The sequence below is a fragment of the Culex pipiens genome, chromosome 2, assembly GCF_016801865.2.
Source record: "Culex pipiens pallens isolate TS chromosome 2, TS_CPP_V2, whole genome shotgun sequence".
NCBI classification, from domain to species: Eukaryota; Metazoa; Arthropoda; class Insecta; order Diptera; family Culicidae; genus Culex; species Culex pipiens.
Genome location: NC_068938.1, coordinates 162594398 through 162620828, shown reverse-complemented (window position 1 = coordinate 162620828; position 26431 = coordinate 162594398). Strand labels below are relative to the sequence as shown.

General features: G+C 33.1%; 1 protein-coding gene across 10 annotated transcripts in view; it reads left to right on the top strand.

Moving 5' to 3' along the window:
- The window catches only part of LOC120416760 (probable phospholipid-transporting ATPase IA), a 177211-nt gene that overhangs the window by 84936 nt on the left and 65844 nt on the right, over positions 1–26431 (top strand). The window contains exon 1 of one of the 10 annotated variants that reach the window (XM_039578601.2): positions 14788–15094. The exons of 8 other annotated variants lie outside the window; for them this stretch is intronic. In XM_039578601.2, coding sequence (XP_039434535.1) covers positions 14992–15094 — 103 coding nt within the window. In that variant the 5' untranslated portion in view covers positions 14788–14991. Of the gene's footprint in view, positions 1–14787; positions 15095–25409; positions 26070–26431 lie in introns of those variants that run through there. One more of the 10 variants, XM_039578602.2, reaches the window with a different exon arrangement.

The following is a 26431-nucleotide window of genomic DNA, read 5'->3' as shown; positions in this document are numbered from 1 at the left end:
CAGAATCCAAGGGCAATTCACTTCTGATATTGCACCAATATGAAGCCAATATTGGAGTCGATACGGTATGCAGCCAAGGAATACTGCGCGAGTATTATGCGCGTATGATATTCACGCTGATATTTGGGTAGATACACGGAGAGACCGGCCGGGGCAAATCTAAGAAAATCTTGGTTAATTTAACTAAAAGTATGGGTTAATTTTTTAAACAGCTTTTTTTCAACAATCGATTGTTGATTTTGTTAACCCGAAATTGCTGACCACCGATAGTTAAAATTAACTAAAAAAATACTTGGAATTGCCATTTTTGTTGGTTAAATGGCCGAAACAAAATTCTAGCAGTCGACTGCTAGAATATTTTTTTCAGAAAATTTACTAAAAATTTCTTGTTTTCAGCTAAAATATTGTGGAATATTCTGTTGAAGACTGGCTGGGAAATGTTTTTCAACTTTTTTTCAACAATTTTTTTTCGTTGTATCAACCGAAATATTTTTGCATGCAGCAAATTATTAGTATTTTATAACAAAACATTTCTTAATTAGACATAATTTATGTAAGCGTTGATATATATTTTCTTTAATTATCGAACGATATAGGCTGGGCCGAATTTCTAGCTATATTTTAACTATTGTCTTACTTGAATTCAGAAAAATATTCGTACATGTAGTCAATAACTAGCAGTTGTTAGCGATATTTTTATTGAATTTGCAGTAAATTTTGTAATAATGCCTCACAAATTAATGCTGAGTGTTTTTATTTTCGCATTTATTCTGCCTAAAAATTTAACGTTTTGTACTAATTTGTTTTTTTTTGCATGAAGTTGTTAAGTTACTGTTGAAAGCATCAAAACAAAACTTTTTTTTAACTGTTGTTATAAAACATGTAAAGTTTGATTAATGTTTTAAAAAATTACGTTGCATTAAACTAAAAATAATGAAAAAGCATATTACAAATTTTGTTAAACATATTTAAAAAAGATGTTTAATTTAACATGAATTCCTGAAAAATAGAAATCGAGCAAAATTTTCACCAAGTTTAAGCTTATATTTTTATTCACTGTGAAATCATCCGATAAGTCATCATCATCTACAATGGTCTCAGGTTTAGTTATTTTTCTTGTGGTTGGAAACAGAATTTTCACTAAAGTGAACCTTTTGCTGCAAATAGACATGTGAAATGTATTAGTAATTTAAGACAAAATTCTTAATTTCGGCTATAAACTCAAAAAGGAACGTAAATAAATGATATTATGTTGAGGAAAGAAGAAATATCAATAATGCTACTTACCAAGCTTGCATTAATTTAACAACTACTTTTGGCAACACACTTTCATTGCATTTGATTCAATTTACTTCGATTCCTGAAAAAAATATTTTGAGTTTTACTTACCAGTTTATTGAGCAGTCGTATTGCAACAAAACTTTCAAGATAATAGTTATCTTCTTTTATATATTTTATTTATTTTATATATTTTTATTTTTTTTATATTTTACTTCATCTCTATTTTTTATGTTGTTTATGAAGCTTACACATGTCATTTCTATGTATTTTATAATTGATGATTCTGGAAAAAAATAATGGTTCATTAAGATTTTATCCGTCGTAAGCACGAAGTTTTTTAATGATTCAGTTTTCTAATAAGAATCACATTAGATAAATTATTGTGCAAAAATAAACCCATACTTACTTGGATTAACCAACATTTTGTTAAATTTGCCCGGGCTGCTCTATCCGTGAAGAGTCGGCCCGCATTTCCCTTCTATTGCCCTCTCGTTCCATTAAACATTCTTCTAACATGTTCAACTCACTCGCATTGGAGGTCCTCATGGCAAATCGTCCTCTTGCTCTTCATAGTTTATCACCTGCAAAGAAATCATCAACAAACCTACTCACCAATTCCACCTCCCCAGTTGCAACACTTTGATGTGCCACTTCAACATTAGCTAAATAGTGTCAGTTTCACCTTTCACATCCTCTCACTTCATAATTAACAACACAAACTCAACAAATCGACCGCTCTCGTTCGAATCCTGACTTCAAATGACAGACGTAAACAAACCCAAGTTCATCTTTTAAATATTCAACCAAATGTAAATTATATTCAACCAACAAAATTTTTGATTTTCCTAAAACCAAAGCTAACAGTCGAGCACGTTCATTCGAGTTCGGGAAATCTGTTAGCTTTTTGCCTCTAGCATTTTCAACAAACAGGTTATTAAATTAATACTAAATTTTAGTTATTCTAACGGAATATTGGCAGTAACAAGTACGTTTTTGTTAAAATTAACGAAAGTAAAATCAACAATTTTAATTGTTAAAATTTCTGGGCACGGTCTCTCCGTGTATGTCCTCAAATAAGACGAATATGGGGTCTATATCGTCAATACGGTATGCAGACAATGAGAATATTATGTGCGTATGATACGCGTATGCAGTATACTCTAAGTGATTAACCCCTAGAGCAGAATAGACTCTTTGTTTACACCTAGACATCAACCCAATTACAATGTTTTGCTACATCGAGTCAAAGTCGTCGTCCACTTGTCTGTGACCCATCTTTATTTACATTCACACGCGAATGAAAAAAGCCGCTTGCGGTGCAAAATAAGAATGATGTTCGCCGCCGTCACAAACACACCCATGCTTTACGGTTTTGACGTTTACGCTTTATTCTCTCTCGCCTCTCTCAAACACAACACAGAGCTTCTTCTTCAGAGGGTACCCCTAGCACAGTCTGTGTGTCTGTGTTCACTTCACTCCCGTCGGCCGTAGGTACCGCAATTTTATCCAATTTTTTCGCCGTCGTGTTGAAAAATTCAACTTTTTTTTTCTTCTCTTCACTCGAAGCTGAGTGTGTTGATAAACAGACAAAACAATTGAATTGAATTGAACGCGAAAATTGTCACCGGCGCGCGTGATTTGTTCGTGATTTCTGGGTCAACCCCCAGTCAGAAGTGTGCGGTTGGGTGCGTTGATTTGTGTCCGTCGAGCTGTCATCGGGCTTACAGGGAGGATGTGTACGCGGTGCGGGTGTTTTGGTTTCTAATTGAGTTACATGACAGACGACTCACTGGCGAGTTTCATGTTGCGTGAATTGTGTTCTGTCGAAGAAATGTCTTATGTTGAGTACGTGTGACGTCACTGGTTTGTGCGTAAAGGCAAGGCAGATTTGTGGTGAGAAATGTTGGTGAAACCCAGCGAAATGGGGTGGTGAAACCCGCAGCAGCATTCGTGCGGTTGAAAGTTGAATGTATAATCGAGTGATGATTTCATTGAGTTATGAGGAAACCCCCAGGTGAACAGAGGAAGAAAGAAACAAAAGCAGATGTTGCTCGCACGTGACATCGAAGGTGGCTACGCGAAAGAATCCCAGCAGCGAGTGACAGATCGACACCAAGGCAACCGCACCTCAAGGTGTTCATCTGTCATGGAAGTTATCGGAAATCGACGACGAATGCCTTCTTTGATAATGAGTACACCGTACGACGGCGACGACGATTTCGGTACACACAACACTTCAGTAACAACTTAAGGAAAAACACGGCAGGTTGACGTAACGATGAATTACATGCATATTTTATCGCTATTGATTGCGGGCTGATAAAAAGAGGGTTTGTCGTACTTGGTCGTAGTTGTTAAGTTAGGTGCTAGCGCATCAACCCGCAGAATGTATAGAAGAAGACACAACAGACAGAGTCTCGACTGTGTTTTGTCAATTCAACGACTGGCCGACGACGTTATGCGAATGTAAAGTTGTGTGCGCGAGGTTGAATACACGAGCGATGCTCAGTGTACTACAGTGGGGAAGGCTACGATTCTCACGATAATAATCAGATGGTCGGGTGGGGTGCGCGGTGGGTTTGATTGAATAAAATATAGCTACAAAATATGCGGTGTTTTGATATTTTTTGGGGTATTTTTTTTTTACTTCGTTAATTTTTCAAAAAATATTATTTTAATATTATCCCAACCATTTCAAATTTAAGCCATTATGATGTTATTATCTTAGAATAATATTTGCATTTAGAACATACATTGGGGCGGTCCAAATTAGATTTTCCGCCATCTGATTCAAGGCTGTTTAACGCTACCTTTTGGCTGATTTTTGAAATTTTTGCTTTTCCCCTACATTTTTGCAAAAAAAAATATAAATATTGAAATAACAAGCCATAGTTTCAACATTTGCACAGAAAAAGTGTTTTAAAATGCATTTTACACTAGTTCAGTGGTTTTGCAATCATTAGTTTTGAAAAAATTAAGATTTGACGAAAACAAAAATTTTAGCGAAAAAAACTTTATGTGATAGTAAACATCGAAAATTTTAAAAAATTCTAAGAATTTTTAAATTAACCCAAACATGCTAAAAATGATTGTAAACGCAGGGGAATGCATTTTAAATTGATTTCGGCTGATTGCACTTGAATTTCGAACCAACAATTTCCGAGATATCATCAATTGTATCTTACTTTATTTACATTGAATTGCACAATTAAGTAAGTAAAACAAGTAAATCTTTCCCTGTTCCTGAGGGGAACACCCGTGAAGAGTATCGGGGCCGGCATTTACAAAGCGGATTCAGTGACAGTTTACAAATCAACTGTTAATAGTTAAAAAAATATATTTTAATCTACGATTTTTGCGAATTAGAACATTGATACACTCTTAAAAGCAAGGGTCCTGATTGCTCCAGAAAGACTCATTTACTCGCGATCAAAAATCGTCAATTCCACACCGATCGCTACTCTCTCTGAAGCGAAGTCGAAATAGTTTGCGATCGGCTTTGTTTTGATCATGTTTTAAACTGCTTAACTTTATTTCCACCTTGCCAAATACACATTTACGACAAACTGGTAGTGCTGGCCTCTCTCCTCTCTGAACATATTCGCTTGGGACTCGGAAAGACGGACGGAGTAGATAAAGACAAGCACGAAGTATTTGTGTCGCTGGGTGAAGCGATTGACCAAGACGCTGGCAGCTAACGTGTCGTGTTCACTCGGGAATAGTTGCGCGCTGCAGTCGGCAATGATTCGCTCGGCGATGAGTGAGTGATTTCTCATCTTTGAACCGAAAATCAGGACCCTTGCTTAAAGGTAACCCTGCAAAGTTACAAAAACACGTAATTTTAAGATGATAACTTTTGTTCTACTTGCAAAAATGACCACTGTGGGTTATTGCAGATAAGAAAAGTACTTTGAATTTCTCGTAAAATGACTTGTCTCACGATTTTTGACAGTTGAGTAACGGAAAATGGAAGTTTTTTTAAATTATTTTTTTACTGTTTTTGATGAAAAAAACATTTTTTTAAGTACGTCATGAAATTGAGCGTCTAATTTTATACAAAAGTCCCTTTAACATCAAATTTCTATCTTTTCACGGTTTTTATCTAGAAATTACAGAAAACGTGTCTTAGTAAAAATCTTGATCAAAAACCATAATAACCCCTTGTTGTTAATTTATTTATTTCTGGCAACTTTAACCTTCTTCGTCATTCGCTACCCTCAAATTACCCCTTAGTTTCACAGAAATAGAAGAGGGTTCGGGCAAACTTTATCCGATTTCGGGTGAGTTGGCGAAGAATGACCCATTTTTCTTTGGGCCATTTTTTGTTCCAAAACTATTTGTCTTTCCAAGCTAATAAATCTTTTTTTTAACCAAAACCCACCGTGATTTGCCGTGATTTGCCACCTCACTGCAGCCGCAGAAAAAAAACATCATAAAGCAAAACTCAACAGTTGTACATCAGTGGTAAATCAGCCATAACTCAACTCCTACTACTCTACCTTCTACTAACTCTCACTCACTCGTCAGACAAGCTCACCTTCGACACCGAGACCGAGAGTACAACTTTCTTCCAGTCACCGGCTCACGTTTGGGGCCATGTTTTTTTTCTCTAGTCTTCTTCATGTTTCTCTGCCCGCAAAAAAAATCCGCCGAAATCCACACTCTTTTGGTGTGTATCTATTTTCGTACTATTTTGTCCCGCCGTGGCAGATCCTCGAATTTGCTCTGTGTTGGTGGGATGGAAAATGTGGAAAAACCTCATGGAGAGAATTTTCCCTCTCCCCTCCCCCTCAAGGTGGGGGCGCAGGTTAAAACGGTTTAAATTAAATAAACACCTGTTGAGAATGGCTTCACTCATTTGTCCCCACGGCGGGCGGGGAGAAGGCAATCGTGAATGACGCCAATCAGTTTCATTGACTGAATGTTGGTACTAATTCTGTCGTTGAGCGAATTTCGCTTGGTTGCGCTTTTTTTTTGGAGACAGCAGGGGAAATCCGGACTCGGGTGAAAACCCGGTGCTCGCGCGCGCGGTGATTTGTGTGTGCGTTGGAGGAAAATCGAAACAAGATGTCTCCGTTATAATTAAGCGTGAAGATGGAGGTCACGAGAGTGTGAAATTGACGGGGGAAGATTTATGTGTGTGTGTTGTTTTTTGTTCGGCATAAACAAGAATTGGAGCCAGGTTTAGGTTGCGCTTGAGCGAGGTGAACTTCAGCGAGAAATAGTGACTTTGTTGATCAGATTCGACTAAATCGGGATAGCGATAGAAATTTGCAATTCATTCAGTTGATAATTTTGTGAACCAACATTGATATTTTAATATTTAGAAATTTTGGTTATATTGTTGTCAGTTGGGGTGATAAGAAATTATATTTGTTTTGTTTTCAGTTGAGGTGGTCTTGAACTCATGTAATTTTTTAACGATTTTAGTAACAACTCAGGGTTGAATCAATGGAACATATTTATTTAATATTTTGCTTACATTGACAGAATTTCATGAACACTTTTCAAAGATGTTTTTTTCATAAACGCCCCCTTGAAAAAATTCCAAAAATTGGAGGACTAAAAAATATTACCAAAATTAGTTTATTAGTTAAGAAAGAGTCTTATAAATCTCATTGAGATCATTGAAACATTTTATAATGTTTATTTTTGCATTTTTTTACGGTGTGTTTTGAAGAACAAAATTAAGATTAAAAATTCGAATCGAAATATTTTGTCAGGGGGTATGCAGCGACATCTTTCAAAGATATTTTATCAATTTTAAAGGATGTTTCTTTAAACGTCATATAACATATTTTACCAATATGATAAATTCAATGAAAAGTTTCCAAAACCAACTTTATCAGATTTCATGCTGCTATGAATTTACCAATAAATCAGATCAGATTGAAAGTGTGCAAATTTAATTATGTTGGTTTAAATGATTTATTTGAAAAAAAAAATCACAATTATATGTTTGTTTTACCAAGTTTACTGAGTTTTGATTACATCCGTGTAAATTTGATTTTTTTTAATACAAAAAAGAATGTTATAAAAATCATTTCAAAAAGATTTGTCGCCAAAAATATTAAATTTTTATTGCCGTTATAAATAATAATTTTGAAATATGCATATTTTTTATATTTACTTTGAAATATCAATATATTTTGAACCAAATTATTGAATGATTGAGTCAATGTTCAACAATGCACATTTATTATTTTCAAAATAATAAGTTTTTTGTGTTACTGAAACAGAATTCATAAATATATTCAAACTTCTAAGTAAATGTAAAAAAATGGTTCAAGATTCTAAATTGGTTTTGACGACAACAAAAAATTTAAAATTTGAATGAAAAAATCGTTTTGTCATGGTTTTTAACTTACCTTTCATTACAAAAAAAAATCAAATTTATATGAAATTTGTCAAAAGTTATTAAACTGAGTAAAAATAAACATTCAATTGTGAAATTTTATTTTCGATTTAAAAAACCACAAATATACAAATTTATAGGACTCAATCGAAAATATTTCACAAGCAAAAAAACATAATTTTTTTTATATAAATGGTAAAATTTGCGGAATTTGCCAAATTGAAAATTAATTTGTTTAAATACGTCTTAGAAGATAAAATTCCCGGAAATTTATATTTTTCTTTAAAAATAATATTATGTGTTGCATCAATTTTTCATTATTTTTCTTGCCTATATGTGAAAATTTATTTAAATTTATCGAATTTGCATTAAATCCAGCATCTGCACGCTTTGAAAATGAATAAATAATAAACTTAAGTAAATGACACACCTAAACATGCAAAATGGATTTGCGACAAATGATCGAAAGGCATATGGGCAATACAAATTTTCATGAGAAAATTTTTATCCAAAAAATATTGCAGATAATTTTATATTTTGAGTAGTTTTCTACAATTTTGCAAATTATTTCGAGATTTTCAGTTATATTTATTGATTAAGATGAAACTTAGTCCATTCATTCTCTATGTCAAAAGAAGCAATTTTGCATCATTCGATTTTCCATACAAGTCTCCATACAATTTTGGGGGCTGGTCTTACAAAATGGGTATGTAAATTTATGAAATTCTGCATCTTGAGAAGGAATTTTCAGAACGATTTGATGTCTTCGGCAAAATTTTAGGTTATAATTAGAACTTAACAGAAAAAACTTGGTACACGGAAAAAAAATCGATTTTTTTATTTAACTTCTAATTACTAAAAGAAAAATTCCCAATTTTGAAAATGTGAGAAAATTTCCTCCAATTTTCTCTCTGAGGCTTTCAAAAAAGGGCAATTAGTGTCTTTCAAAAATATTTTTTGTTTTTATTTTTTTGCACCAGATTCTGCACTATCACGCAATATGGTTCAGAAGATATCATTTAACTTTTAAGATAAAAATTTAAATATAAAAATTGAAACTTTTTCCGTTTACCATTTTTTTTTTCGAAAATTCCTACAATATATGACCAGCCCTCAAAATTGTATGGAGACTTGTATGAAAAACTAATAATGCAAAATTGCTTCTTTTGACATGGGGAATCAATGGAAAAAGTTTCATCCAAATAAAAAATACAAGTAAAAGTTAATTTGCGAAATTGTAGAGAACCACTCTTCTCACAAATATATCACAATGTCTATGTAAAAAGTTCGTTATATTTTCTTGTCTTGCAAACAGGTTAATTTCTTAATATATTTTGATCGTTTTTTAAATTCATAAATTTAGATTTTTAAAATATTTAGATAATGATCTATTCTTAATTCATTGATATTTTTGTGAGTTTTTCCAGTTTTTAAAACACGTGCAGTTTGCTTAAGAAGTTTGAGAATAGATTTTTTTTTTAATTCAAAGAAATTTCAATGTTTTTTAATGGTTTATTTTTGTTTCAATAACATTGTTGTTAGTTTTGCCATTCCTTCAAACATGAATACTTCTTGAAAGAAAATTTACAGGATTTATTAATAGTATTCTATTTCAAGGCAATACTTCGATTATTTTTGTATATTTTTTAAATTATTAATTCAAACATATTATAAAGAATTTCATAATCTTTAATCTTGTTGTTTCTATACTATATTTGTGAGTTTTTTCAAGCAAGAGCAGTCTGAATCCATTTTTTTTAATTTCTGTTTTTTTCTATAAAAAAATGTTTAATTATGTAATATTTCTGCTTGTTTTTCAATTCTACCTACGTATTGCACTAAAGCGCAACCACGACGACGAACCGCACCGTTCCGCTTTGCCAAAATATCCCCGAATTGCCCGGCAATAAAAACTTAATTAAAAAGCACACTTTGTGTGTGTACCGCCCCTGTTTCGTTGCTATCTCTCTACTTCTCCACCAAATGTCGGTTAGATCATAAAAGTTTTCGCGCTATCGCCCGTCCGCACTGCAGAACATGCTGATTAGAGCACATGTGGTCGTCGTCGTAAGTCCTATAGCTATGGTGGGGCAGTCTCTCTTAAGTTCAACGTTGCAGAACGTCTACGCGGAGAAGGAGGTGACTCATCGAAACTCGAACCCTAAGTGTGTCACACATCGAAGAAAATTGCATTCTCAGAATAAATGGAACGATTTCAGAATCTTCAAGGTCGAAGACTGCTTTCTTAGCAGTTTCCACGTTTGCCAGCTTGGAAAACATTAAATGAACTCCTGGGGATTTTGTTTACACAGAAAGGTTTTCCCATCGCATTAGAATTCCCATAAATTTCTGCCTTAATTACTGTAAACACACCCACACCTTTGAGCGGCAGCAGTGCGAATACAACACACGGGTATTGTGGGGTCGCACGTGGCCCTGTGTTTGTAGCACGTTGTAGAGCGTCTATTTTGAGGTACCGTCACCTAAAGTTATCTTGAAAATTTTGAAATTGATTCAAATACTTTGATTTACTTTCAAACAAGTCATTAAATAAAAGTTGACATAAATTAAACATTTTTTTTTATCTAAATTTGATGAAAGTCACCTCAGCATACAGTTCACATTCGATAGTTGCAGGTACCACAGAGGTACTTGGCGGTGCAATTACGCCATTCTCACCTACAACGTTGACGTGTAGGCCTGCGCTATGCAAGGTGCATGGAACGAAGGTCTCCGCGCAAAACGTCACTTGCATATGCGTTTTGTCATGATTTTTCCCATTATTGTGTAATGTGGAGCTTGGAGTGACTTCGGGTAGGGGTGATCGTTTATTTATTCATGAAGGGGTCAAATACATTTAAAATCGACAATTTTTTTTTTGAATTTTTGAATCTCTCAGTACATTAAGTTTAATTTTGATGTGTGGAAAATTGTTTGGTTGAATATTATTCCCTCTTTTATGTTCAATTTCACCTCAAATAATATTTGATATATTGGAATTTGACATAACCTTTAAACAATTTGACCAGTTTCTGATGTGAAAAACACATTTTTTGACACCAAATCTTTAATGAAAGATGGAATAATTAATCATCAATCAGACAATTAATGACATTTATTGGTTTTCTTGAGAAATGTATTTTTTTAACATGTACTGGGGTAGGCATCACAATGTTCTTGCATTATAGATAAAGTCAAAACTCGATTATCCGAAGACCTTGGACAAAAATCACTTCGGGTAATCGAATCACGATTTTTTTTACGTTGTGTTCTCTGAAGTGATTTAGAATTTTTAAATCCAAGATGATGACCGAGATGAAATATTGAGAAATGCACATGGAATTCCAATGAATTTTAATAAAATGGATTGAAAAAAACGATTTTGATGTTAAAAAAAGAAACTTAAAAAAAATTTGATCATTTAAAGTCTCAAAGAAACTTAACCGAACAAAGATTTTTTATAAGCTTATGATTGTAACAGTTAAGGGACATAAACATAAAAAAAAATATTGGTATTAATCTTATATTGCAGTTTAATAAGAAATATGAAGTTTTCGTTTTTAACATGTAGTTTATTCTACTTAAAACACAAAGAAATTTCTGATAAAACTTTTTTATCAACACTTGAAAGATATTTTATTTGATTTAAGTGGAAATTTCCCAAAGAATCCGAAAATGCAATCTGTTTTTCGACTTGAACTTGAACTTATTTCATGACTTTTGAAAGTGTTGAAATAAGTATATTTAAAAACCGTTTCTAAATAAATTCTAAATATTGTTATTAATATTATTTATTATTTATCATAAAGGTCATTTGAAAACTTCTCTATCAAGCTTAGAATAATTCCAAGTTCTTATCTTCGCATTTTTTTCGGAATTCTGAGTACGCCATCTAATCGGGCGTCTAATTTTACATAAAAATCCCTTTGACACCAAATTTCTATCTCATCACCGTTTCAGGCTGCAAATTATTGAAAAAAACCTCTTTTTTCGCATGTTCAAAAATGGAAGGGGTCGTACCGCCCCTCCGTCACGAGATATCAAAAAACTCGGATTCGTGATCAGGGACAAAAGTTACCCCTTAGGACAAAGTTTCACGCAAATCGAAGAGGGGTCGGGGCAATTGCTGTGTGAGTTGGCGGAGAATTACCCATAACAAAACCACAATAAATGAAAAGAGCATTTTAAAATTTCTAAAATTAAAATCTATTTGATAAAGGCTTATTAGAATGATAGAAATCATAAATTTTAAATATATTCAAATCAGTTAACTCTCCATATTTTTCAGTTAGTGTGATTTTTTAAAATATTTGGTCAAAGTTTTCCTGAAACTCACAATAACCCAAATTTCAGAACTTTTTGAAAAATCCTGTAACAGTATACTTCAACTTTGTCTCATTTAGACTACCAACTGTACGGAATTTTTCCTTACCGTACGACCCCCTTCGTGGATTTTTAACAGGCCGAATTTTTTGTACGGTTTTTTATTTTCGTATAAAACGGATTTCCACTGAATTTAATGATGAAAAACGAAAAAAACTTTTTGAATTTTAAATATTTGTCTGATTTGCTAATTAGACAATTTTATTTAACTAACAGTTTTATTTAAAAACGAAAATTTGAAAGTTTTCCGTGTTTGCTCCAGTTCAAATATGATTATCAATGATTATTCTTTTCAAATTCTTTTTTAAAACATATTTATTCAATAAAAGATTCAAAGGTTTCTACAGCTTGTGAAACTTGTGTGAATCTGAATTAACAAATGTTCTCGTGAAAACACTCAGAGCGATATTATTCGTGAAAGCAATCTTGACATTTTGCAAACTTTTAATTGTTTAGCAAAAAATGATAGAACAAATCACTGCTTATTTTGACAATGTTTTCAAAACGTGCAAGTTATAAGCACTCTGGTACCAAAGTGAAATTTTTAAGCTGTAAATACCACTTACACGGGTAGAAATCTTGTAAGCTAATCCGGTAACTCTATATTGTCAAATTTGTAAACATTGTGTTTTCAAAATTGTCAAAATTTATCTATTTTGAGCAAAAATGTTGTCGATTTTGAAAAAAATTACAGCAAGATCGAAAAAAAATTGACGATTTTGGAAACATTTCAATGTTTTTAAAATCCACAACATAGAGTTACCGAATTAGCTTACATGATTTCTAACCGTGCAGTTTTATATTTTTAAGTCCCAAATAACAAATATATTGAAATTATTCTTCAACCAACAGTTTGTTGATTTTTGCTCAGCAAAAGTTGGTAGTCTTAGACTTATTCAACACCCTTTGGCAAATAATAACAAAAAAACTGAGATCATAAGAAACTCTGTAAAATTTGAAATTGCATCTCTCAATTTCCAAGAGTTTAAAAATTTCGAGAATTTCTGCAACTATCCCTTAGATTTTTTTAAGTTACCTCCTTCACCCTTCAAACTTTTTAAGATATGCGGTCAACATACGACGCTGTGTGATGATTACTCATAATCAAAAACAAACACATCAGGCATCGTATTTAGCTTTTATAGCCGTCATTAGCTCAAACTTGCTTGCAAACGGAACGTGTGCCACGCGCTAGGTTCGTCGTCATCGTTTCAGTCATCTAACCATCAACCCGTTGACGGACAGGGCCAACCGGTTGCCAAATTTGTAATTACACTTGTTTGGCTAGTGACTGGTTTGTTTTGCTAATGGTGGTATTGGAGCTGATATCGCTGGTGGTGGTGGTGTTGTTGATGTTTGTTAAACACCTTTTGGCGAGACACCTGAAATTAGCGGCCTTGCCTTCATTAGCTGTCTTTCATGAATAATGAGCACTGGGCGAAATGAAATAAATTTCTTTGAATTTGAATTTTGTTAAATATTAAATTTGTATATTTTATTTAAACCAGTCAAAAAACCTAAATTAATGTTTTGAACGATTTATAAAAAAAATACCTTTTTCTGAGACTTAGTGTAGCTGTCGACACAAGTGAATTAGTCCAAGAAAATTGCCGAGGTGTTTACACGAGGTGCCACATTGTGGGCAAGCATATCGATTGACGCCGCTGACATCATCCGGGCGGCCGAGTCATCAAAGGGCCGTAAAATGGCACCACGTCGATGAATCGCTCGTTAGTTGAGCCGGAGACAATTGAGCAATACGTCATTTCCTTCCTTCCTTCGTGGAAGGAGAGTATATCATTATTGCGCTGACTTGCCCAGTCGGGAAAATCAAATTGGTCGTAACTTTGCGAAATGTTAGTGGATCGTAAAGTGAGATTAAATTGAAAACACGGGTTAAGGCGATGAGAGATAACTCATCTTAATGTGTGGCTAAGCTCATCAATTAACCCTCGGCAGATTTTTTTTTAATTTAGTTGATTCTTATAAATTTTGATGAAGTTTTTTTAGCTAAAGTATTCAAAGAAACTCTTTATAAGAAAATGCTTACATTGCTGATCACGACACAGCTCAAATTCTCCAACTTCCGGCTCAAAGCTAGGGGAGAACAAACTATTTTTTCAGTCAATTCAAAAATAAAAACATCCGCAGCTGGTTCGCTGATAGCAACACACACTTGAGCTAACTTTGAAGCAATCCAACCGTGAAACTGAAACCCCCTTCGCGAGCTCACACCAGCTGATATTTCCCATATATCCATCCGTTCGCAGAAGTGCAAAATCCGCCCGGAATAAGCTCTCCACAAACGGCGAAGCCCGTTAGCTGAATTGATTGTTTGAGGGAAGTGCTGCCAGAAAATCTTCTAGAAAAAAATGTAAAATGTAAATTCTTTGGGAATCTTTTATTATTGTCTCAAATTCTGTTTAATCAAATTATCTTCAAAAAACCTTCCATAAAAAGTTTCGAAATTTTTTGGCACCACTGCCAGCGCTTGAAAAACCAATCTGAACCGCGGCGAACCGCAGAGCTGTGTACCGAATCGTCCGTCGTGTGGCGTACAAGTTCAAAACCAACGCCGAAACTGGCACTCGCCGGCAGAAATAATAATTATTAACAACTCGAACAACTATTCCGCCAACAAAGAGGCTGCTGCACCGGCAGAAAACAACATCAATAACTCACAACAACTATTCGCGGTCACGGCAAATACTTTGAGGTGTCAACGAAAAGTTGTACAAAATTACAGGGAAAATTGTGTTATTTTTCAGTCAAATTCAGCTTTCATAATGTTACCAACAATGCGTGTGAAAATCTATCAATATGAAGAAGCAGTGTTGCCAGTGCACGGTAGTGAAAAAATGTTATAAATAAAAAAATTAAAGGTGTAAATAGTCTAGTGAGAGTGAGTTTCGACAAAAACGGGAGGGGGCATTTATCGTCGAAGAAGTCAGAGTGTCATCTGGGGAGCAGCTATGCAACAGGCGCGGGACTTTGTCAACGGAGTCACCATCAGAATCCGCCGGAGCCACAACATTCCGCAGGTCTGCTGGAGGCGAAAGGCCAAAGCAGGACGAAGTAAGTTGAACTTTTGTCATTAAAAAGAAAGATAAGAAGTGACTAGTTAAGGTAATGTCAATTTTATGCAACTTTAAAATAACGATTCTATGATTTCATTTCATTTTTTTTTAAAGTATTTTTATTATGTTTTTATTGCGAGTTTCTTTTTTTTTTGTTTCCTTCATAAAATGTCAGTTTCCGATACATATCACTGCTGCCAAGCATAAAACATATCTCTCAAAAAAAAAAACTTCTTAAATATGTTCTTCAAGTTTTCAAAGAAAGCTTTGAAAATTGTAAAGGTCATTAGAAGATTGATCATAAAAATCAAAACATGGCAAACAGTACAAAACGGAAGTTTTTTGCCGATACTTTTATTCAAATAAAATTCCACAGTTTTAGTTTTAAAACTGCGGCATAATTTTGATATTCCTTTAAATAAGAAATACAAATTTTATCTCAAATTTTGGTTTCTCTCATTTTCAAGGGGCATGATTTGATCCAAGTGCATTAGTTAAAATTTGGGTATACATTCTTTTTTTATAAGCACTATGGACACCACTTCATGCTACGAGAACTCGCTTTGCCGCAGCCCCAGGGCTTAAGCGTTGACCGATAAGCTGTCTTCGTGAACTAGGTAGTTCTCCGATAGTGAAAATATCACAATTGCACAAGACACCGCTGCTTCTGTGACTTTTTCAATATCACAATGTGGGATTTAGGTGGGACTTCAGGATAGTACAATTGATTTGTTGCTTAGCATTAGCATTTAAAATAAATCTGTATCTTTTCTAAATCTATTTGATGATAAATTTAGTTGCAATTGTTAAGTTAGAGTAATGCTGGTAATAAACTTTGATAGATGTAGAATACTAGGCATTCTTTTATGTCAAATTGTCCATAGAGTCTCGATCAATCAATAATGTAATGATATCGGACAAAATTCGTTGATTTGTTGAACTAACGGTTTTCGGATTATGGTTGTATTGACCATTGTTGCGAATCGAGGAACTACGGATCTTTTGACGTAAATGATCATTTCTTTTTAAAATCGCGATTTCTATCCTATTTGTACATTAGTTCACAAATTTTTATTGTTTTTTTTTTTATAGAAGTAGTACTGCAACAGTTAAAGGAACGTTTAGTTTTGAACATTAAGTTTAGAGGATTTTAGATTAAAATTTAGATTTTCAATCCAAAGTAGTTAGCAAATGAATATTTGGACTTAAATGAATAATTGAATAAGCTGGACTTATGAATAACACACAACTGTGCATTTATTCTAGAGTCAGATCCATACAGCGTCAGTGTTTATTTGGTCGAAGTGTACTAATTCATTGGCAGATCTGATTCTAGTTGTAATGTACGACAAGACTACTGACGGACGTGACAGGACGAGGGCCCAGTTTAGAGGTTTCAACATCAACGATGTGCGGCTGGACCACCCTCCCAAAAAAAAAAAAAAAAAAAATTTGGTTTCTCTCATTTTATTAAAAATCAGAGGACAATAAACATTTAATGAAAATTGCAAATATCATTTTTTATAACTTGTAAAATATATTGTAAACTATTTAGGATACAGTGTAAAACGTTCATTTGTGCATTTTTAATTAAATAAAGTAATATTGGTCTTTTCACAAATTTTTTATTTTATTTTGAACATATCGTAAAAAGACGTACAACTTCAGGATACAGAATATTTTTATAAACTCAAAAAACTTTATAGCACCCACTTGAGTGCTGAAAGTAGAACTTTTCAGTCCTTGTATTGAAAAGTATTATTTATCAGTTCTATTTTTCTATGAAAAAGGCCGTTTTGTCATTCGAGAATGACATGAAAAGTAAATAGTTTTCACATTGGAGTTGGAAAAATGATATTTAATGCATGTTGAATTTAATTAAAAATATTTTGTTTTTTATACCGGATTTAAAAAAGGTTTTTTTTTGTCCCATTAAGATAAACTTTTAAAAATATTTTCATCGGCCTAAGTGTAATCTATAGGGGAGAGTGGGGAGACTTGATCCCCTTTTTTTTGTATCGCACATAACTCTGTCAATTTCTCACAAAACTATAAACTTTTTGCATGAATTAAAAGCTTAAACATTCATCTATGTTTGGCTAATAAGGGTATTTCCTCAGATGAACTCTTCGAATCATGCCAAGCGTTTTAAAAAAATATTTTAAACCGGCATTTTAAAAATGTTAGGGGTAACTTGATCCCCCTTTCAACATTTTGAAGAAATCTTATGCAAAATGTTTCTTATTCATCCATACTTTTAATTTTCTATAAGTTACAGCAATTTCACATAAAACCTGTACGTTTGTGTTCAAAATATAACAAGTTTAGTATGTAAAATATTTAAAAACTTAAAATATTATTTTTTAGACCAAAATTAAGCATGTTTACAAAGGCTGGAAATTTTTGTTTACAAAACTTTTGAAAAAAGGTTCAAACTGCAGTAAGTTATGTACAACTATACTAAAGGAAACTATGTATGAAAACCCAGCCCAATTAATTAATCTTGAGGCTGATTCCAGTGACTGTAAAAATGCAGGGATCAAGTCTCCCTAAACGGACTTTTTTAAACAATTGATTGTAAAAATAGTATGACGATTAATTTAACATCAAATGCGTAAGGGTTTTGGAGTTGATAAGTTTATCAAACAATTCATATATAAAAAATATTTTTTTGAATAATTTTTTAGTGTTTTCTATGCATATCAAAAAAAGAAAAAAAGATCTCTTGGAAGTTTTTTGCAGCTCGTTTTAGAAAAATGTGTGTAACTTAATCTAAACATTTTTTTATTTTTTTATTTGTTTTCTACAATGAGTTTTGGTTAATTTCGCACAACTTTCTAGAACAAAGCTAATTGTTTTACCCACATGGTGACGAGATACAGGCTTGGGATCAAGTGTCCCCGGGGATCAAGTCTCCCCACTCTCCCCTATATATAAAAAATTTTGACGGTTTTGTTCGAACGCGAATCAGTTCAATAGGGAGCGTCGGATCGAGGTGCTCTTTGTTGCGTTGGGTTCGTATAAGCCCAAGGAAGGTTCTTACGCCAAAAAGTGACAACTTTGGCCTAACTGGAACCGATTCCGGAAAATCTGCAGATTGTACGGGAAAAGTTACGTAAAATCAAATTTTGATCACAGGAGGCTGAATAAGCAAAAAAGTTGAAAACGTCAACAAACTGCAAAAGGCAGAACGAAGTTTGTCGGGTAAGGCTTGTCATGTATAAAGCATTTTGTGATAATTTTTGCTTAGCATTTTGAAATTTAGGCTTGTTATCAAGTTGTTGTTTTCCGCATTTAAATTATTATATTCAACGAATTTTGAACAATTCTCCCCACAATCGGCATTTTTTTCAATTTTAGTTTTTATATTTGGTGATTTGGCTGAAACTTTCTGACAAGTTTGCCTCGTCCTTCAAATCCATACTTAATTGGAATATAAAAAATTGAAACCATGTATCCCGGGAAGGGATTTTCTGATCGATATGGTTTCATATCTAATTTTAGTAAGAAAAAAAATCTGAAAAAAACCAGTTAAACTTTTGAAAATATACCAATTATTCATGACTTATTTTTACAAAAAGTAAAATATATATAAACCGGACTTTTGAGCTGTAGAAAAATATTCTTAGTTTTTTTTCACAAAGATCTATTTTTTTAATATTATGATTTTCAAAAACATTGAAATTGCACAATACAAAAATTTCAAAAATCTATTGAAACAGTACAATTAAACTTCAATCGAAAATTTTGCGCTGTTTTTTCGACAAAATTCTCGCTTTTTAAGTTCTTAGTCAACTAAATGGTATTTTCAGGCTAAGTTGTAGGGCGTAATATTGAATTTTTGGCCCTTTTGAAATGTTAGTCTTGATTTAAAAATTTTGAAAATATTTTTATCGGTAAGTTCGAAAAATTGCACAAATGTTTCATATTTTAACATTGAAAATCGTAATATTTTTTTCAGTGTGGTCCTTATCCATACCTACAACTTTGCCGAAGACACCAAATCGATCAAAAAATTCCTTCAAAAGATACAGATTTTTGAATTTTCATGCATCATTTTTTTATGGACAGCTGCCAAATTTGTATGGAAAATTATATGAACAAACTACTGATGCCAAATGGCTTCTTTGGGCATACTGAAGGCACCAAAAAAGTTTCAGCCAAATTAAAAAATACAAAAAAAAATCGAATGACCGAATGAGAGAATTGCTCAAAACATGGTACCGTTTTTTCTCCGATTTCTGTTTTTTTTTTTGTAATAGGATTTATGATTTAAAAATTTTATCAAAGAATCTTACTATTTATACGAATAAATTAGTTTGGTCTTTGAACAAAGTTAAATGCTTGGATTTGTTTTTCTTTTTCAATTTTTCAAAGGCTTCTTTTCAATTTTGTACAGTTTTTGTTTTTTTATTTGTTAGTTTTTTTCTTCGTTAAAAAAGATTAGTTTGATGATCCAATAAGGTTGGTTTATTCTTCTATATTGATGCAAAAAAACCGTTGCAGTTCTATTGGTTTATTATTAAAATAATTTGATTTAAATTTTTCGGATCAGGAAAAAAAATAAAAGCATGTTTTTTTTATTATGTGTAGTCATATTCAATCAACAAATATTTAAATGACTTTCTTTCAACCAAAAATACCGCCCTGTTTGCACTAAAATCATGCAAAATAAGCACGCACGCACGGCCGCACCGAACTGACCTACTTATGCTGCTCTGCATCCCACACCCACGAGCAAAGCTCAAACAATAACAAATCAATATAAATGCAATGCATAAACACGTGCCGACCCGACCCGACCCTTCTTGCTACTTTCTGCTGCTGCTGCCGCCAGGTCCCAACCCGGCAGCTTCTGCCAACAGTCAGATTCAGAGCAAAAAATGTCGAAGGTACGAGAGCAAAAACTGCTCACACATGAGTGAGACATAAAAAGGGTTTAAAGTTGCACAGTTACAAAAATCAGAATTTAATTACGTCATCGACAAGGTCAAACTGCATGTAAACTTGTTTAGAAATTTATGCGACTTGCATGCAAAATTGTATAAAATTGTAATTTTTTTAATTAGTTTCAAAGTACACTAAATTCTCCATGACCACATGAATATTCAAAGCACCACGTTTTTTTCTGTTGCGTTCCAGCCAAACAGTTTGCAGTTTGGATGCAAGTCACAGTCGGTCCCACTTTTTTTTTGTTCGGTTCTTCCCCCCACTTTAAGGTTAGCTTGTGCGGAAGCTCATAAATTTCCTGTCCAGCCTCGGTGTGGCCCGACCTCGAGGCCACTTTATCGTTCCTCCCCGGCAAATACGCGGGACCATTCCCGAGTGTTCTCTGTTTATGTTTTCATTTGCACCCTCGCCACACACGATTCTGCGCACTGGAGCACGTGGGTTCGAGCCTCCACGTTGTTGCGAGTGAAAAAAAATCCCAGTTAAAAGTTTGGACCTTTCCTGTTGGACCATTGGCTGTTATCCTTAACCTCCAGAAGGTGCACTCCAACGAATACTTGTGCAAAGTTTGGGATATTTAATGTGGCACGAATTTCCCACCCAAAGAGGAAAAACAAAAACAAATGAACCTCGTTGCACTAATACAATTGAGTAGAGAAAATGTGCTCACCAATACTTGCGTTCGACATGGGAAGAAGGACTTGTTTAGTTGATAGTATGGGTGTAATTTTATTTTTCTCGTAGTGATGGTCCAATAAGAATCGATACACTGTAAATTAAAACTAACAAATGAATGGTTGTAAATTCCCAACGAGTATGTCGACGACAATCATATCTAGAGTTTTTTTTAAAGGACCTATAAGCTATTGTGTTTCATATGTTTATTGGACCTTTAAAAAAAAAACTCTAGATATCAGTTAACAATTGCTAAATTTATTTTTTGTACTAAACAATGCCGCCATAAACGCTTTATTTTCACTGTTCAAAAATTCATTAATTACATAGATAAAAATTTGGAGCATGAAGTCGATTTATGTGTACTGAACTTATTGTTATCTTGATAACAATTTTAAACTCTCGAAAATCGAACAAAATGAATTTAAAAAAACATGAATATTTGCAGATAATTTCAACAATTAATTACCGTTTTTTAGTTATATGCATTTTCATATCTAGAGTTTTTTTTAAATAGGTCCTATAAACAAATGTAGCACAATAATTTATAGGACCATTTAAAAAAATCTCTAGATATAATCAATTTTGGAAGGCTTTTTTGAAGTTTGAATAAAGTGTCATCACATGAGCACTAATTTTTCAACTGATGAAATCTCGGAAACTATTGTTTCGGTTATAATTGCTACATATTGAATCCATTGTGGATTTTTTTGGCTTATTTCAATGAAAATTATTTTATTTAAAAAAATAGCCTGACATTTGTGATCAGCTCAAAAAACTTATTAAAGCTTGCATCTAAATTTTCAATAATATTTTAAATTGAAAATAGCACAAAAAATCATAATTGTTTAGCATTTAAACATTGCAAATCAAAGCAATAGTTTCTGAAATATCGTCAACTGAAAAAAAGGGCTGAAAGAAACACTAAGAAAACCAAATTACACAAATTATAAAATTTAGGAATTTGTATTTGACCAATGGAATGGCAAAACAATAATTAGGAATTTTTATTTTGTGTTTTTTTTATGTTTAAAAAATCTATTGTAAACTATCCATTGTATATCGCTTATTAACGCATTTAAAATCAATTAAAGACTTTTTCATAATCCTACAAATTATGACAACCGATCGGTACAAATTGTAAAAGCTAAGGAAAAATGAAATTTACATAAATTCATTGATATTTTGCACATTTTTGATAGTAGCATAATTGTAATGATGTATTAGTCATTTTATGGAACTTTCGAAAATTAGGCTTGAAACTTGAAACTAAGTTTTTAAAATTGTTTTTGTCTCAGAAAAAAGAAAAGAAAGAAAAGAAAGAATAAAAAATAAATCTTGACAAAAACAAAAATTTAATTTAAAAAAAAAATACAGGCGAAAGTTAACAGAATTTTGAAAACATTTTGTACCCTTTTTAACAAATTAGAACATTGATTTTTGGGAGCAAATCGAAAAAAGAAGTATTGTAACTGAGAAATTCTCCTCGAATTTCTGAAAATAATGTTATTTGTATTGTTTATTTGGCTCAAACTTTTTGGTGACCTTTCATATTACCTAAGATAGCAATACAATATTGGCAGCTGTCCATACAAAATGGTACGTAAGTATTCGAAGAACTGTATTTTTTGAAAGAATTTTTCGATCGATTAAAAGTCTTTTGCAGTGTTGTAGGTATTGGTGAAGACTTTTCACAAAAAGGTACATAGATTTTTTTAACGATTTTGAACTGAAAAATTGTTATTGAAAATATGATTTTTTTTTCAGATATCAATTATCGATTATCCGAAGGCCTTGGAAAAATTTCACTTCGGATAATCGAATCACAAAAAAGTTTTCCCGTTGTCTTATTTTTGATTGTTTGATTTTGATTTAACTACGCTAAAGTGATTTAGAATTTTTAAATCCACGATGGTGGCCAAAATGGCGGTGATGACATATTGAAACAATGCATTTTGTTATATAATAGGCAATCAACTATCCAAATTTGACTATAATATGTTCGTGGAACTCAAATTTGATGTTAAAAAAATAGAAAATTAAAAAAATACGACAAAAAATTTGTTCGTGATTCGGAGAATCGAGGCTACGGATAATCGAGTCCGGACTGCTTTTGAAAAAATGTGTGTTTTGGAAAATAGAAGTCTTACCCAACCATTTTTTGACTATAGTTTCTAATTAGAAATCTAATTTGCAATCGAAAAGTACTTTATAGAAATTTTGATAAAGTGCACCTTTTCCAGATATGACCGTTTAGAGTTTGACTTTTACTGAATATTTGAAGTCTTTATTTTTTTTAAAAATTAGTGCCTATGTGTGACCATTTCTGAACATATTTTTTCGAAAAGTTCAGAAAATTTCGTCTGAATAACATTTAAGATTGGACCTCTTGTTGCTGAAGAAAAATGATTTAAAGATTAAGTTTTTAAAGTCTTAACCAATCAGTCCCTTATTTTGTGATGATAATATCGCAGCAACTAATGGTCCAATTTCCAATGAAAAAAAAATTATACATCTGTGAAATTTTCCGATCGCTCCGAAAAAAAATATTTTGAAAATTTTGAGCCCCTGACCAACATTTTAAAAGAGCCATATATTTTATATTACGCCCTTTTGAAATGTTGTTCTTGATACTAAAATTTTTAAAATATTTTATTTTTAGAAAAGGTCAGATAATTTCACAAACGATTAAAAATGGGGAGTTGATTGGGTGCTACTTTGAAAACTTAAATTCCAGAGTTATTTTTGAAAAGGTCATATAAACATGAAACACAATAGCTTTAAAAAAAACTTTAGAATTTTCCTGTGTATTTTTCTTTTATCCACTGTATCTAAGCAACTAGAGGTCCAATCTTCTTATTTCTCAGACGAAGTTTTTGGAAGTTTTCTGAACATTTCGGAAAAAATATTTTCAGGGACTATTTAAAAAATATATATGGGTCATTCCAGGTCAACTGAGTACACTTTTGGACTCGACCTTCACCGATTTGGACCAAACTTGGAGGGAACGTTTATCTATCGATAGTTAACAGAAATCCCAAGTTTGGTGCTGATTGGACCATCCCTCTATTTTTAGCACCGCCCTCTTTTTTGGCGATTTTCTAAAAAACTTTTTTTTCTTTTAATCATAACTTTGCAACTATTTGAGCAAAAGACTTTCTACAAGTTGCATTTTATAGAAAATTGGCCAAGGAATTCGATAAAAATAAAATTTTAACCCTTAAATGCCCACTAATATTATATTTTAACGTTTTATGTATAAAAATTCAGTTTTGACCAATTGATTATATTTTTATTTTTTTTATTTTATCGCCATTGTGTTCCCCGAACAATTTTACATAATAATCAATATAGCCTTCAAACTAAAATGAACTATTGGCGAGATACAGCGGTTTTTTTCTGAAAAAAGTTTGATTTTGCACTGCACTCTGTCCTATGAATTCAAATCCGAAATAAGTTTCTCACATATAAAAACCGAATTATGCGAGATTCATTCCTTTTTGTTGAAAAGTACACCATGAACTTCCGAGTGCTGCGCAAAATCAAACTTTTTTCAGTAAAATCGCTGTATCTCGTCAATAGTTCATTTTAGTTTGAAGTCTACATTGATTATTATGTAAAATTGTCCAGGGAACACGATGGTGATAAAATAAAACAAATAAAAATATAAGCAATTGGTCAAAACTGAATTTTTATACTTAAAACGATAAAATATAATATTAGTGGGCATTTAAGGGTTAAAATTTTATTTTTATCGAATTCCTTGGACAATTTTCTATAAAATGCAACCTGTAGAAAGTCTTTTGCTCAAATAGATGCAAAGTTATGATTAAAAGAAAAATTTTTTTTTTAGAAAATCGCCAAAAAAGAGGGCGGTGCCAAAAATAGAGGGATGGTCCAATCAGCACCAAACTTGGGATTTCTGTTAACTATCGATAGATAAACGTTCCCTCCAAGTTTGGTCCAAATCGGTGAAGGTCGAGTCCAAAAGTGTACTCAGTTGACCTGGAATGACCCATATAAATGCAAATTTTTAGCAAAATCAAATTTAAGGTGCCCACATCTCGAAAACGGTAAACCATATCAAAATTTATGTAAAGCACTTTTCAATTGCAAATTTGATTTTACAATTTTTGATTCTAATTTGGGATAGGATTAAAAGTAAATGCTTTCTGGTATTAAATCCTTATGAAATAAGTTTAAACTTTAAATTTAAAGCAGAAACAAAATTGCATCAATTGAAACAAAAACTTTTGAAAAAAAAATCGAATAAAATTGCATTAGATCGTTCAAAAAACATTTTCTTCATCAAAATCCAACCAACCTCATCAATCCGTAACAAACCTTGCTCTAACCAAATCTGGTCCTTTTGACCACATTCTCCCTCTCGCTTTTACCACCGGAGGGAAAACCTGTCTGTTTCGTTGTATGGGTGGCAGAAAAGTCCTTCACCAGCCAGAACGGCAGTCAGTGGCGAGCACAAATTTTCCCCGTCTGACATTTGACGTCGGAGCTCCTTGCTAGGAAAAAGTGTGTCGACGTCTGTTTTTCTTCCCCCAAAAAAGATGGGTGGCCCAGGATTTGCAGCGTCCTGTTTCATCCCAGTGGGCCGTTTGTTGTGATTTTCGTCGAGTGCGTAATGTTTTGATCGGAAGTGAAGTGGGTGAAAAGTTGTCGTTTTTTTTCCAAACAAGAGAAAAGTGGTGTCAAACTAAGCAAACATATGCTCGGCCCAAAATAGTAGGCGAGTTCAAAGGCCCAGATTTTGTCCAGGGAGGTGGAAAATCGAAACACCAAAGGAAAACAACACCACCACCCGTGAAAATCGTGACAAAACGGTGACGGCAGCGAAAGTTATGATCGATTCAAGTTGGGCTGGAAAAAAGTTGTGCTTCTGCAGGTCGTCGGTGGTGGGTCGGTCCGTGTTTGTACAAATCAATTACCACCAAGAGTGCAAGGAAAAATAGGGCGCGGTATGAAGTGACACTCGACTTTAAAGTTGCAGAGGGAGTTTGGAGTGGTGTTGTGACGCTGGAAAAGTTTTTGCGTAGCGAGGGAAAGTGAGAAACGAAGTTAACAACACAACATAAAAAATGTCACTTTAGTGAAATTTGTTCGCGTGTCACGTATGAAAAAAAATCACTTTTGCAAAAGAAAGCTGCAACGCAAAATCTGTGACAATTACAGGATAAAACACGAAGCAAACAAAAGGAATATCAAAACTGCGACACAGCTGTGAATCAACCCCAACCTTCCTTGTTTTTGAAGCTTCTGAGAGGAGAAGAAGAAACAAGAAGATATGGCCTTCAATACCATGTATCGAGCGCTGAGACTGCGTCTTGTAAATCGTAAGAAATGTTGTTGTTACTTTTTTTCCTTTGAAATTTTTACTGCGTCTCGTAGGAGAGGGGGAATTTCGGCACCCTTTGATGTTTTGCAATTTTGGTTGTTATTTTGTCTAATGATGTTTTGTATTTTCGATACTCCTTGACTGCTCATAATGTGATTTTTATTTTTGTAATTTCTAGGTTTGTCGGATCTTTTTAATCTTTTTTCCCCAGATAAAACTGGTTCTTAAACAAATTGAAAAAATACATATCAAACAGGTGCACGTTTCAAAATGTCTTAAATGAGTGTTGTTAGCCTTTCCAAAAAGAAACTCTTAATTTTGTTTTTTCATGATCTCCGAATTCGAGTCTATTTTAATTGA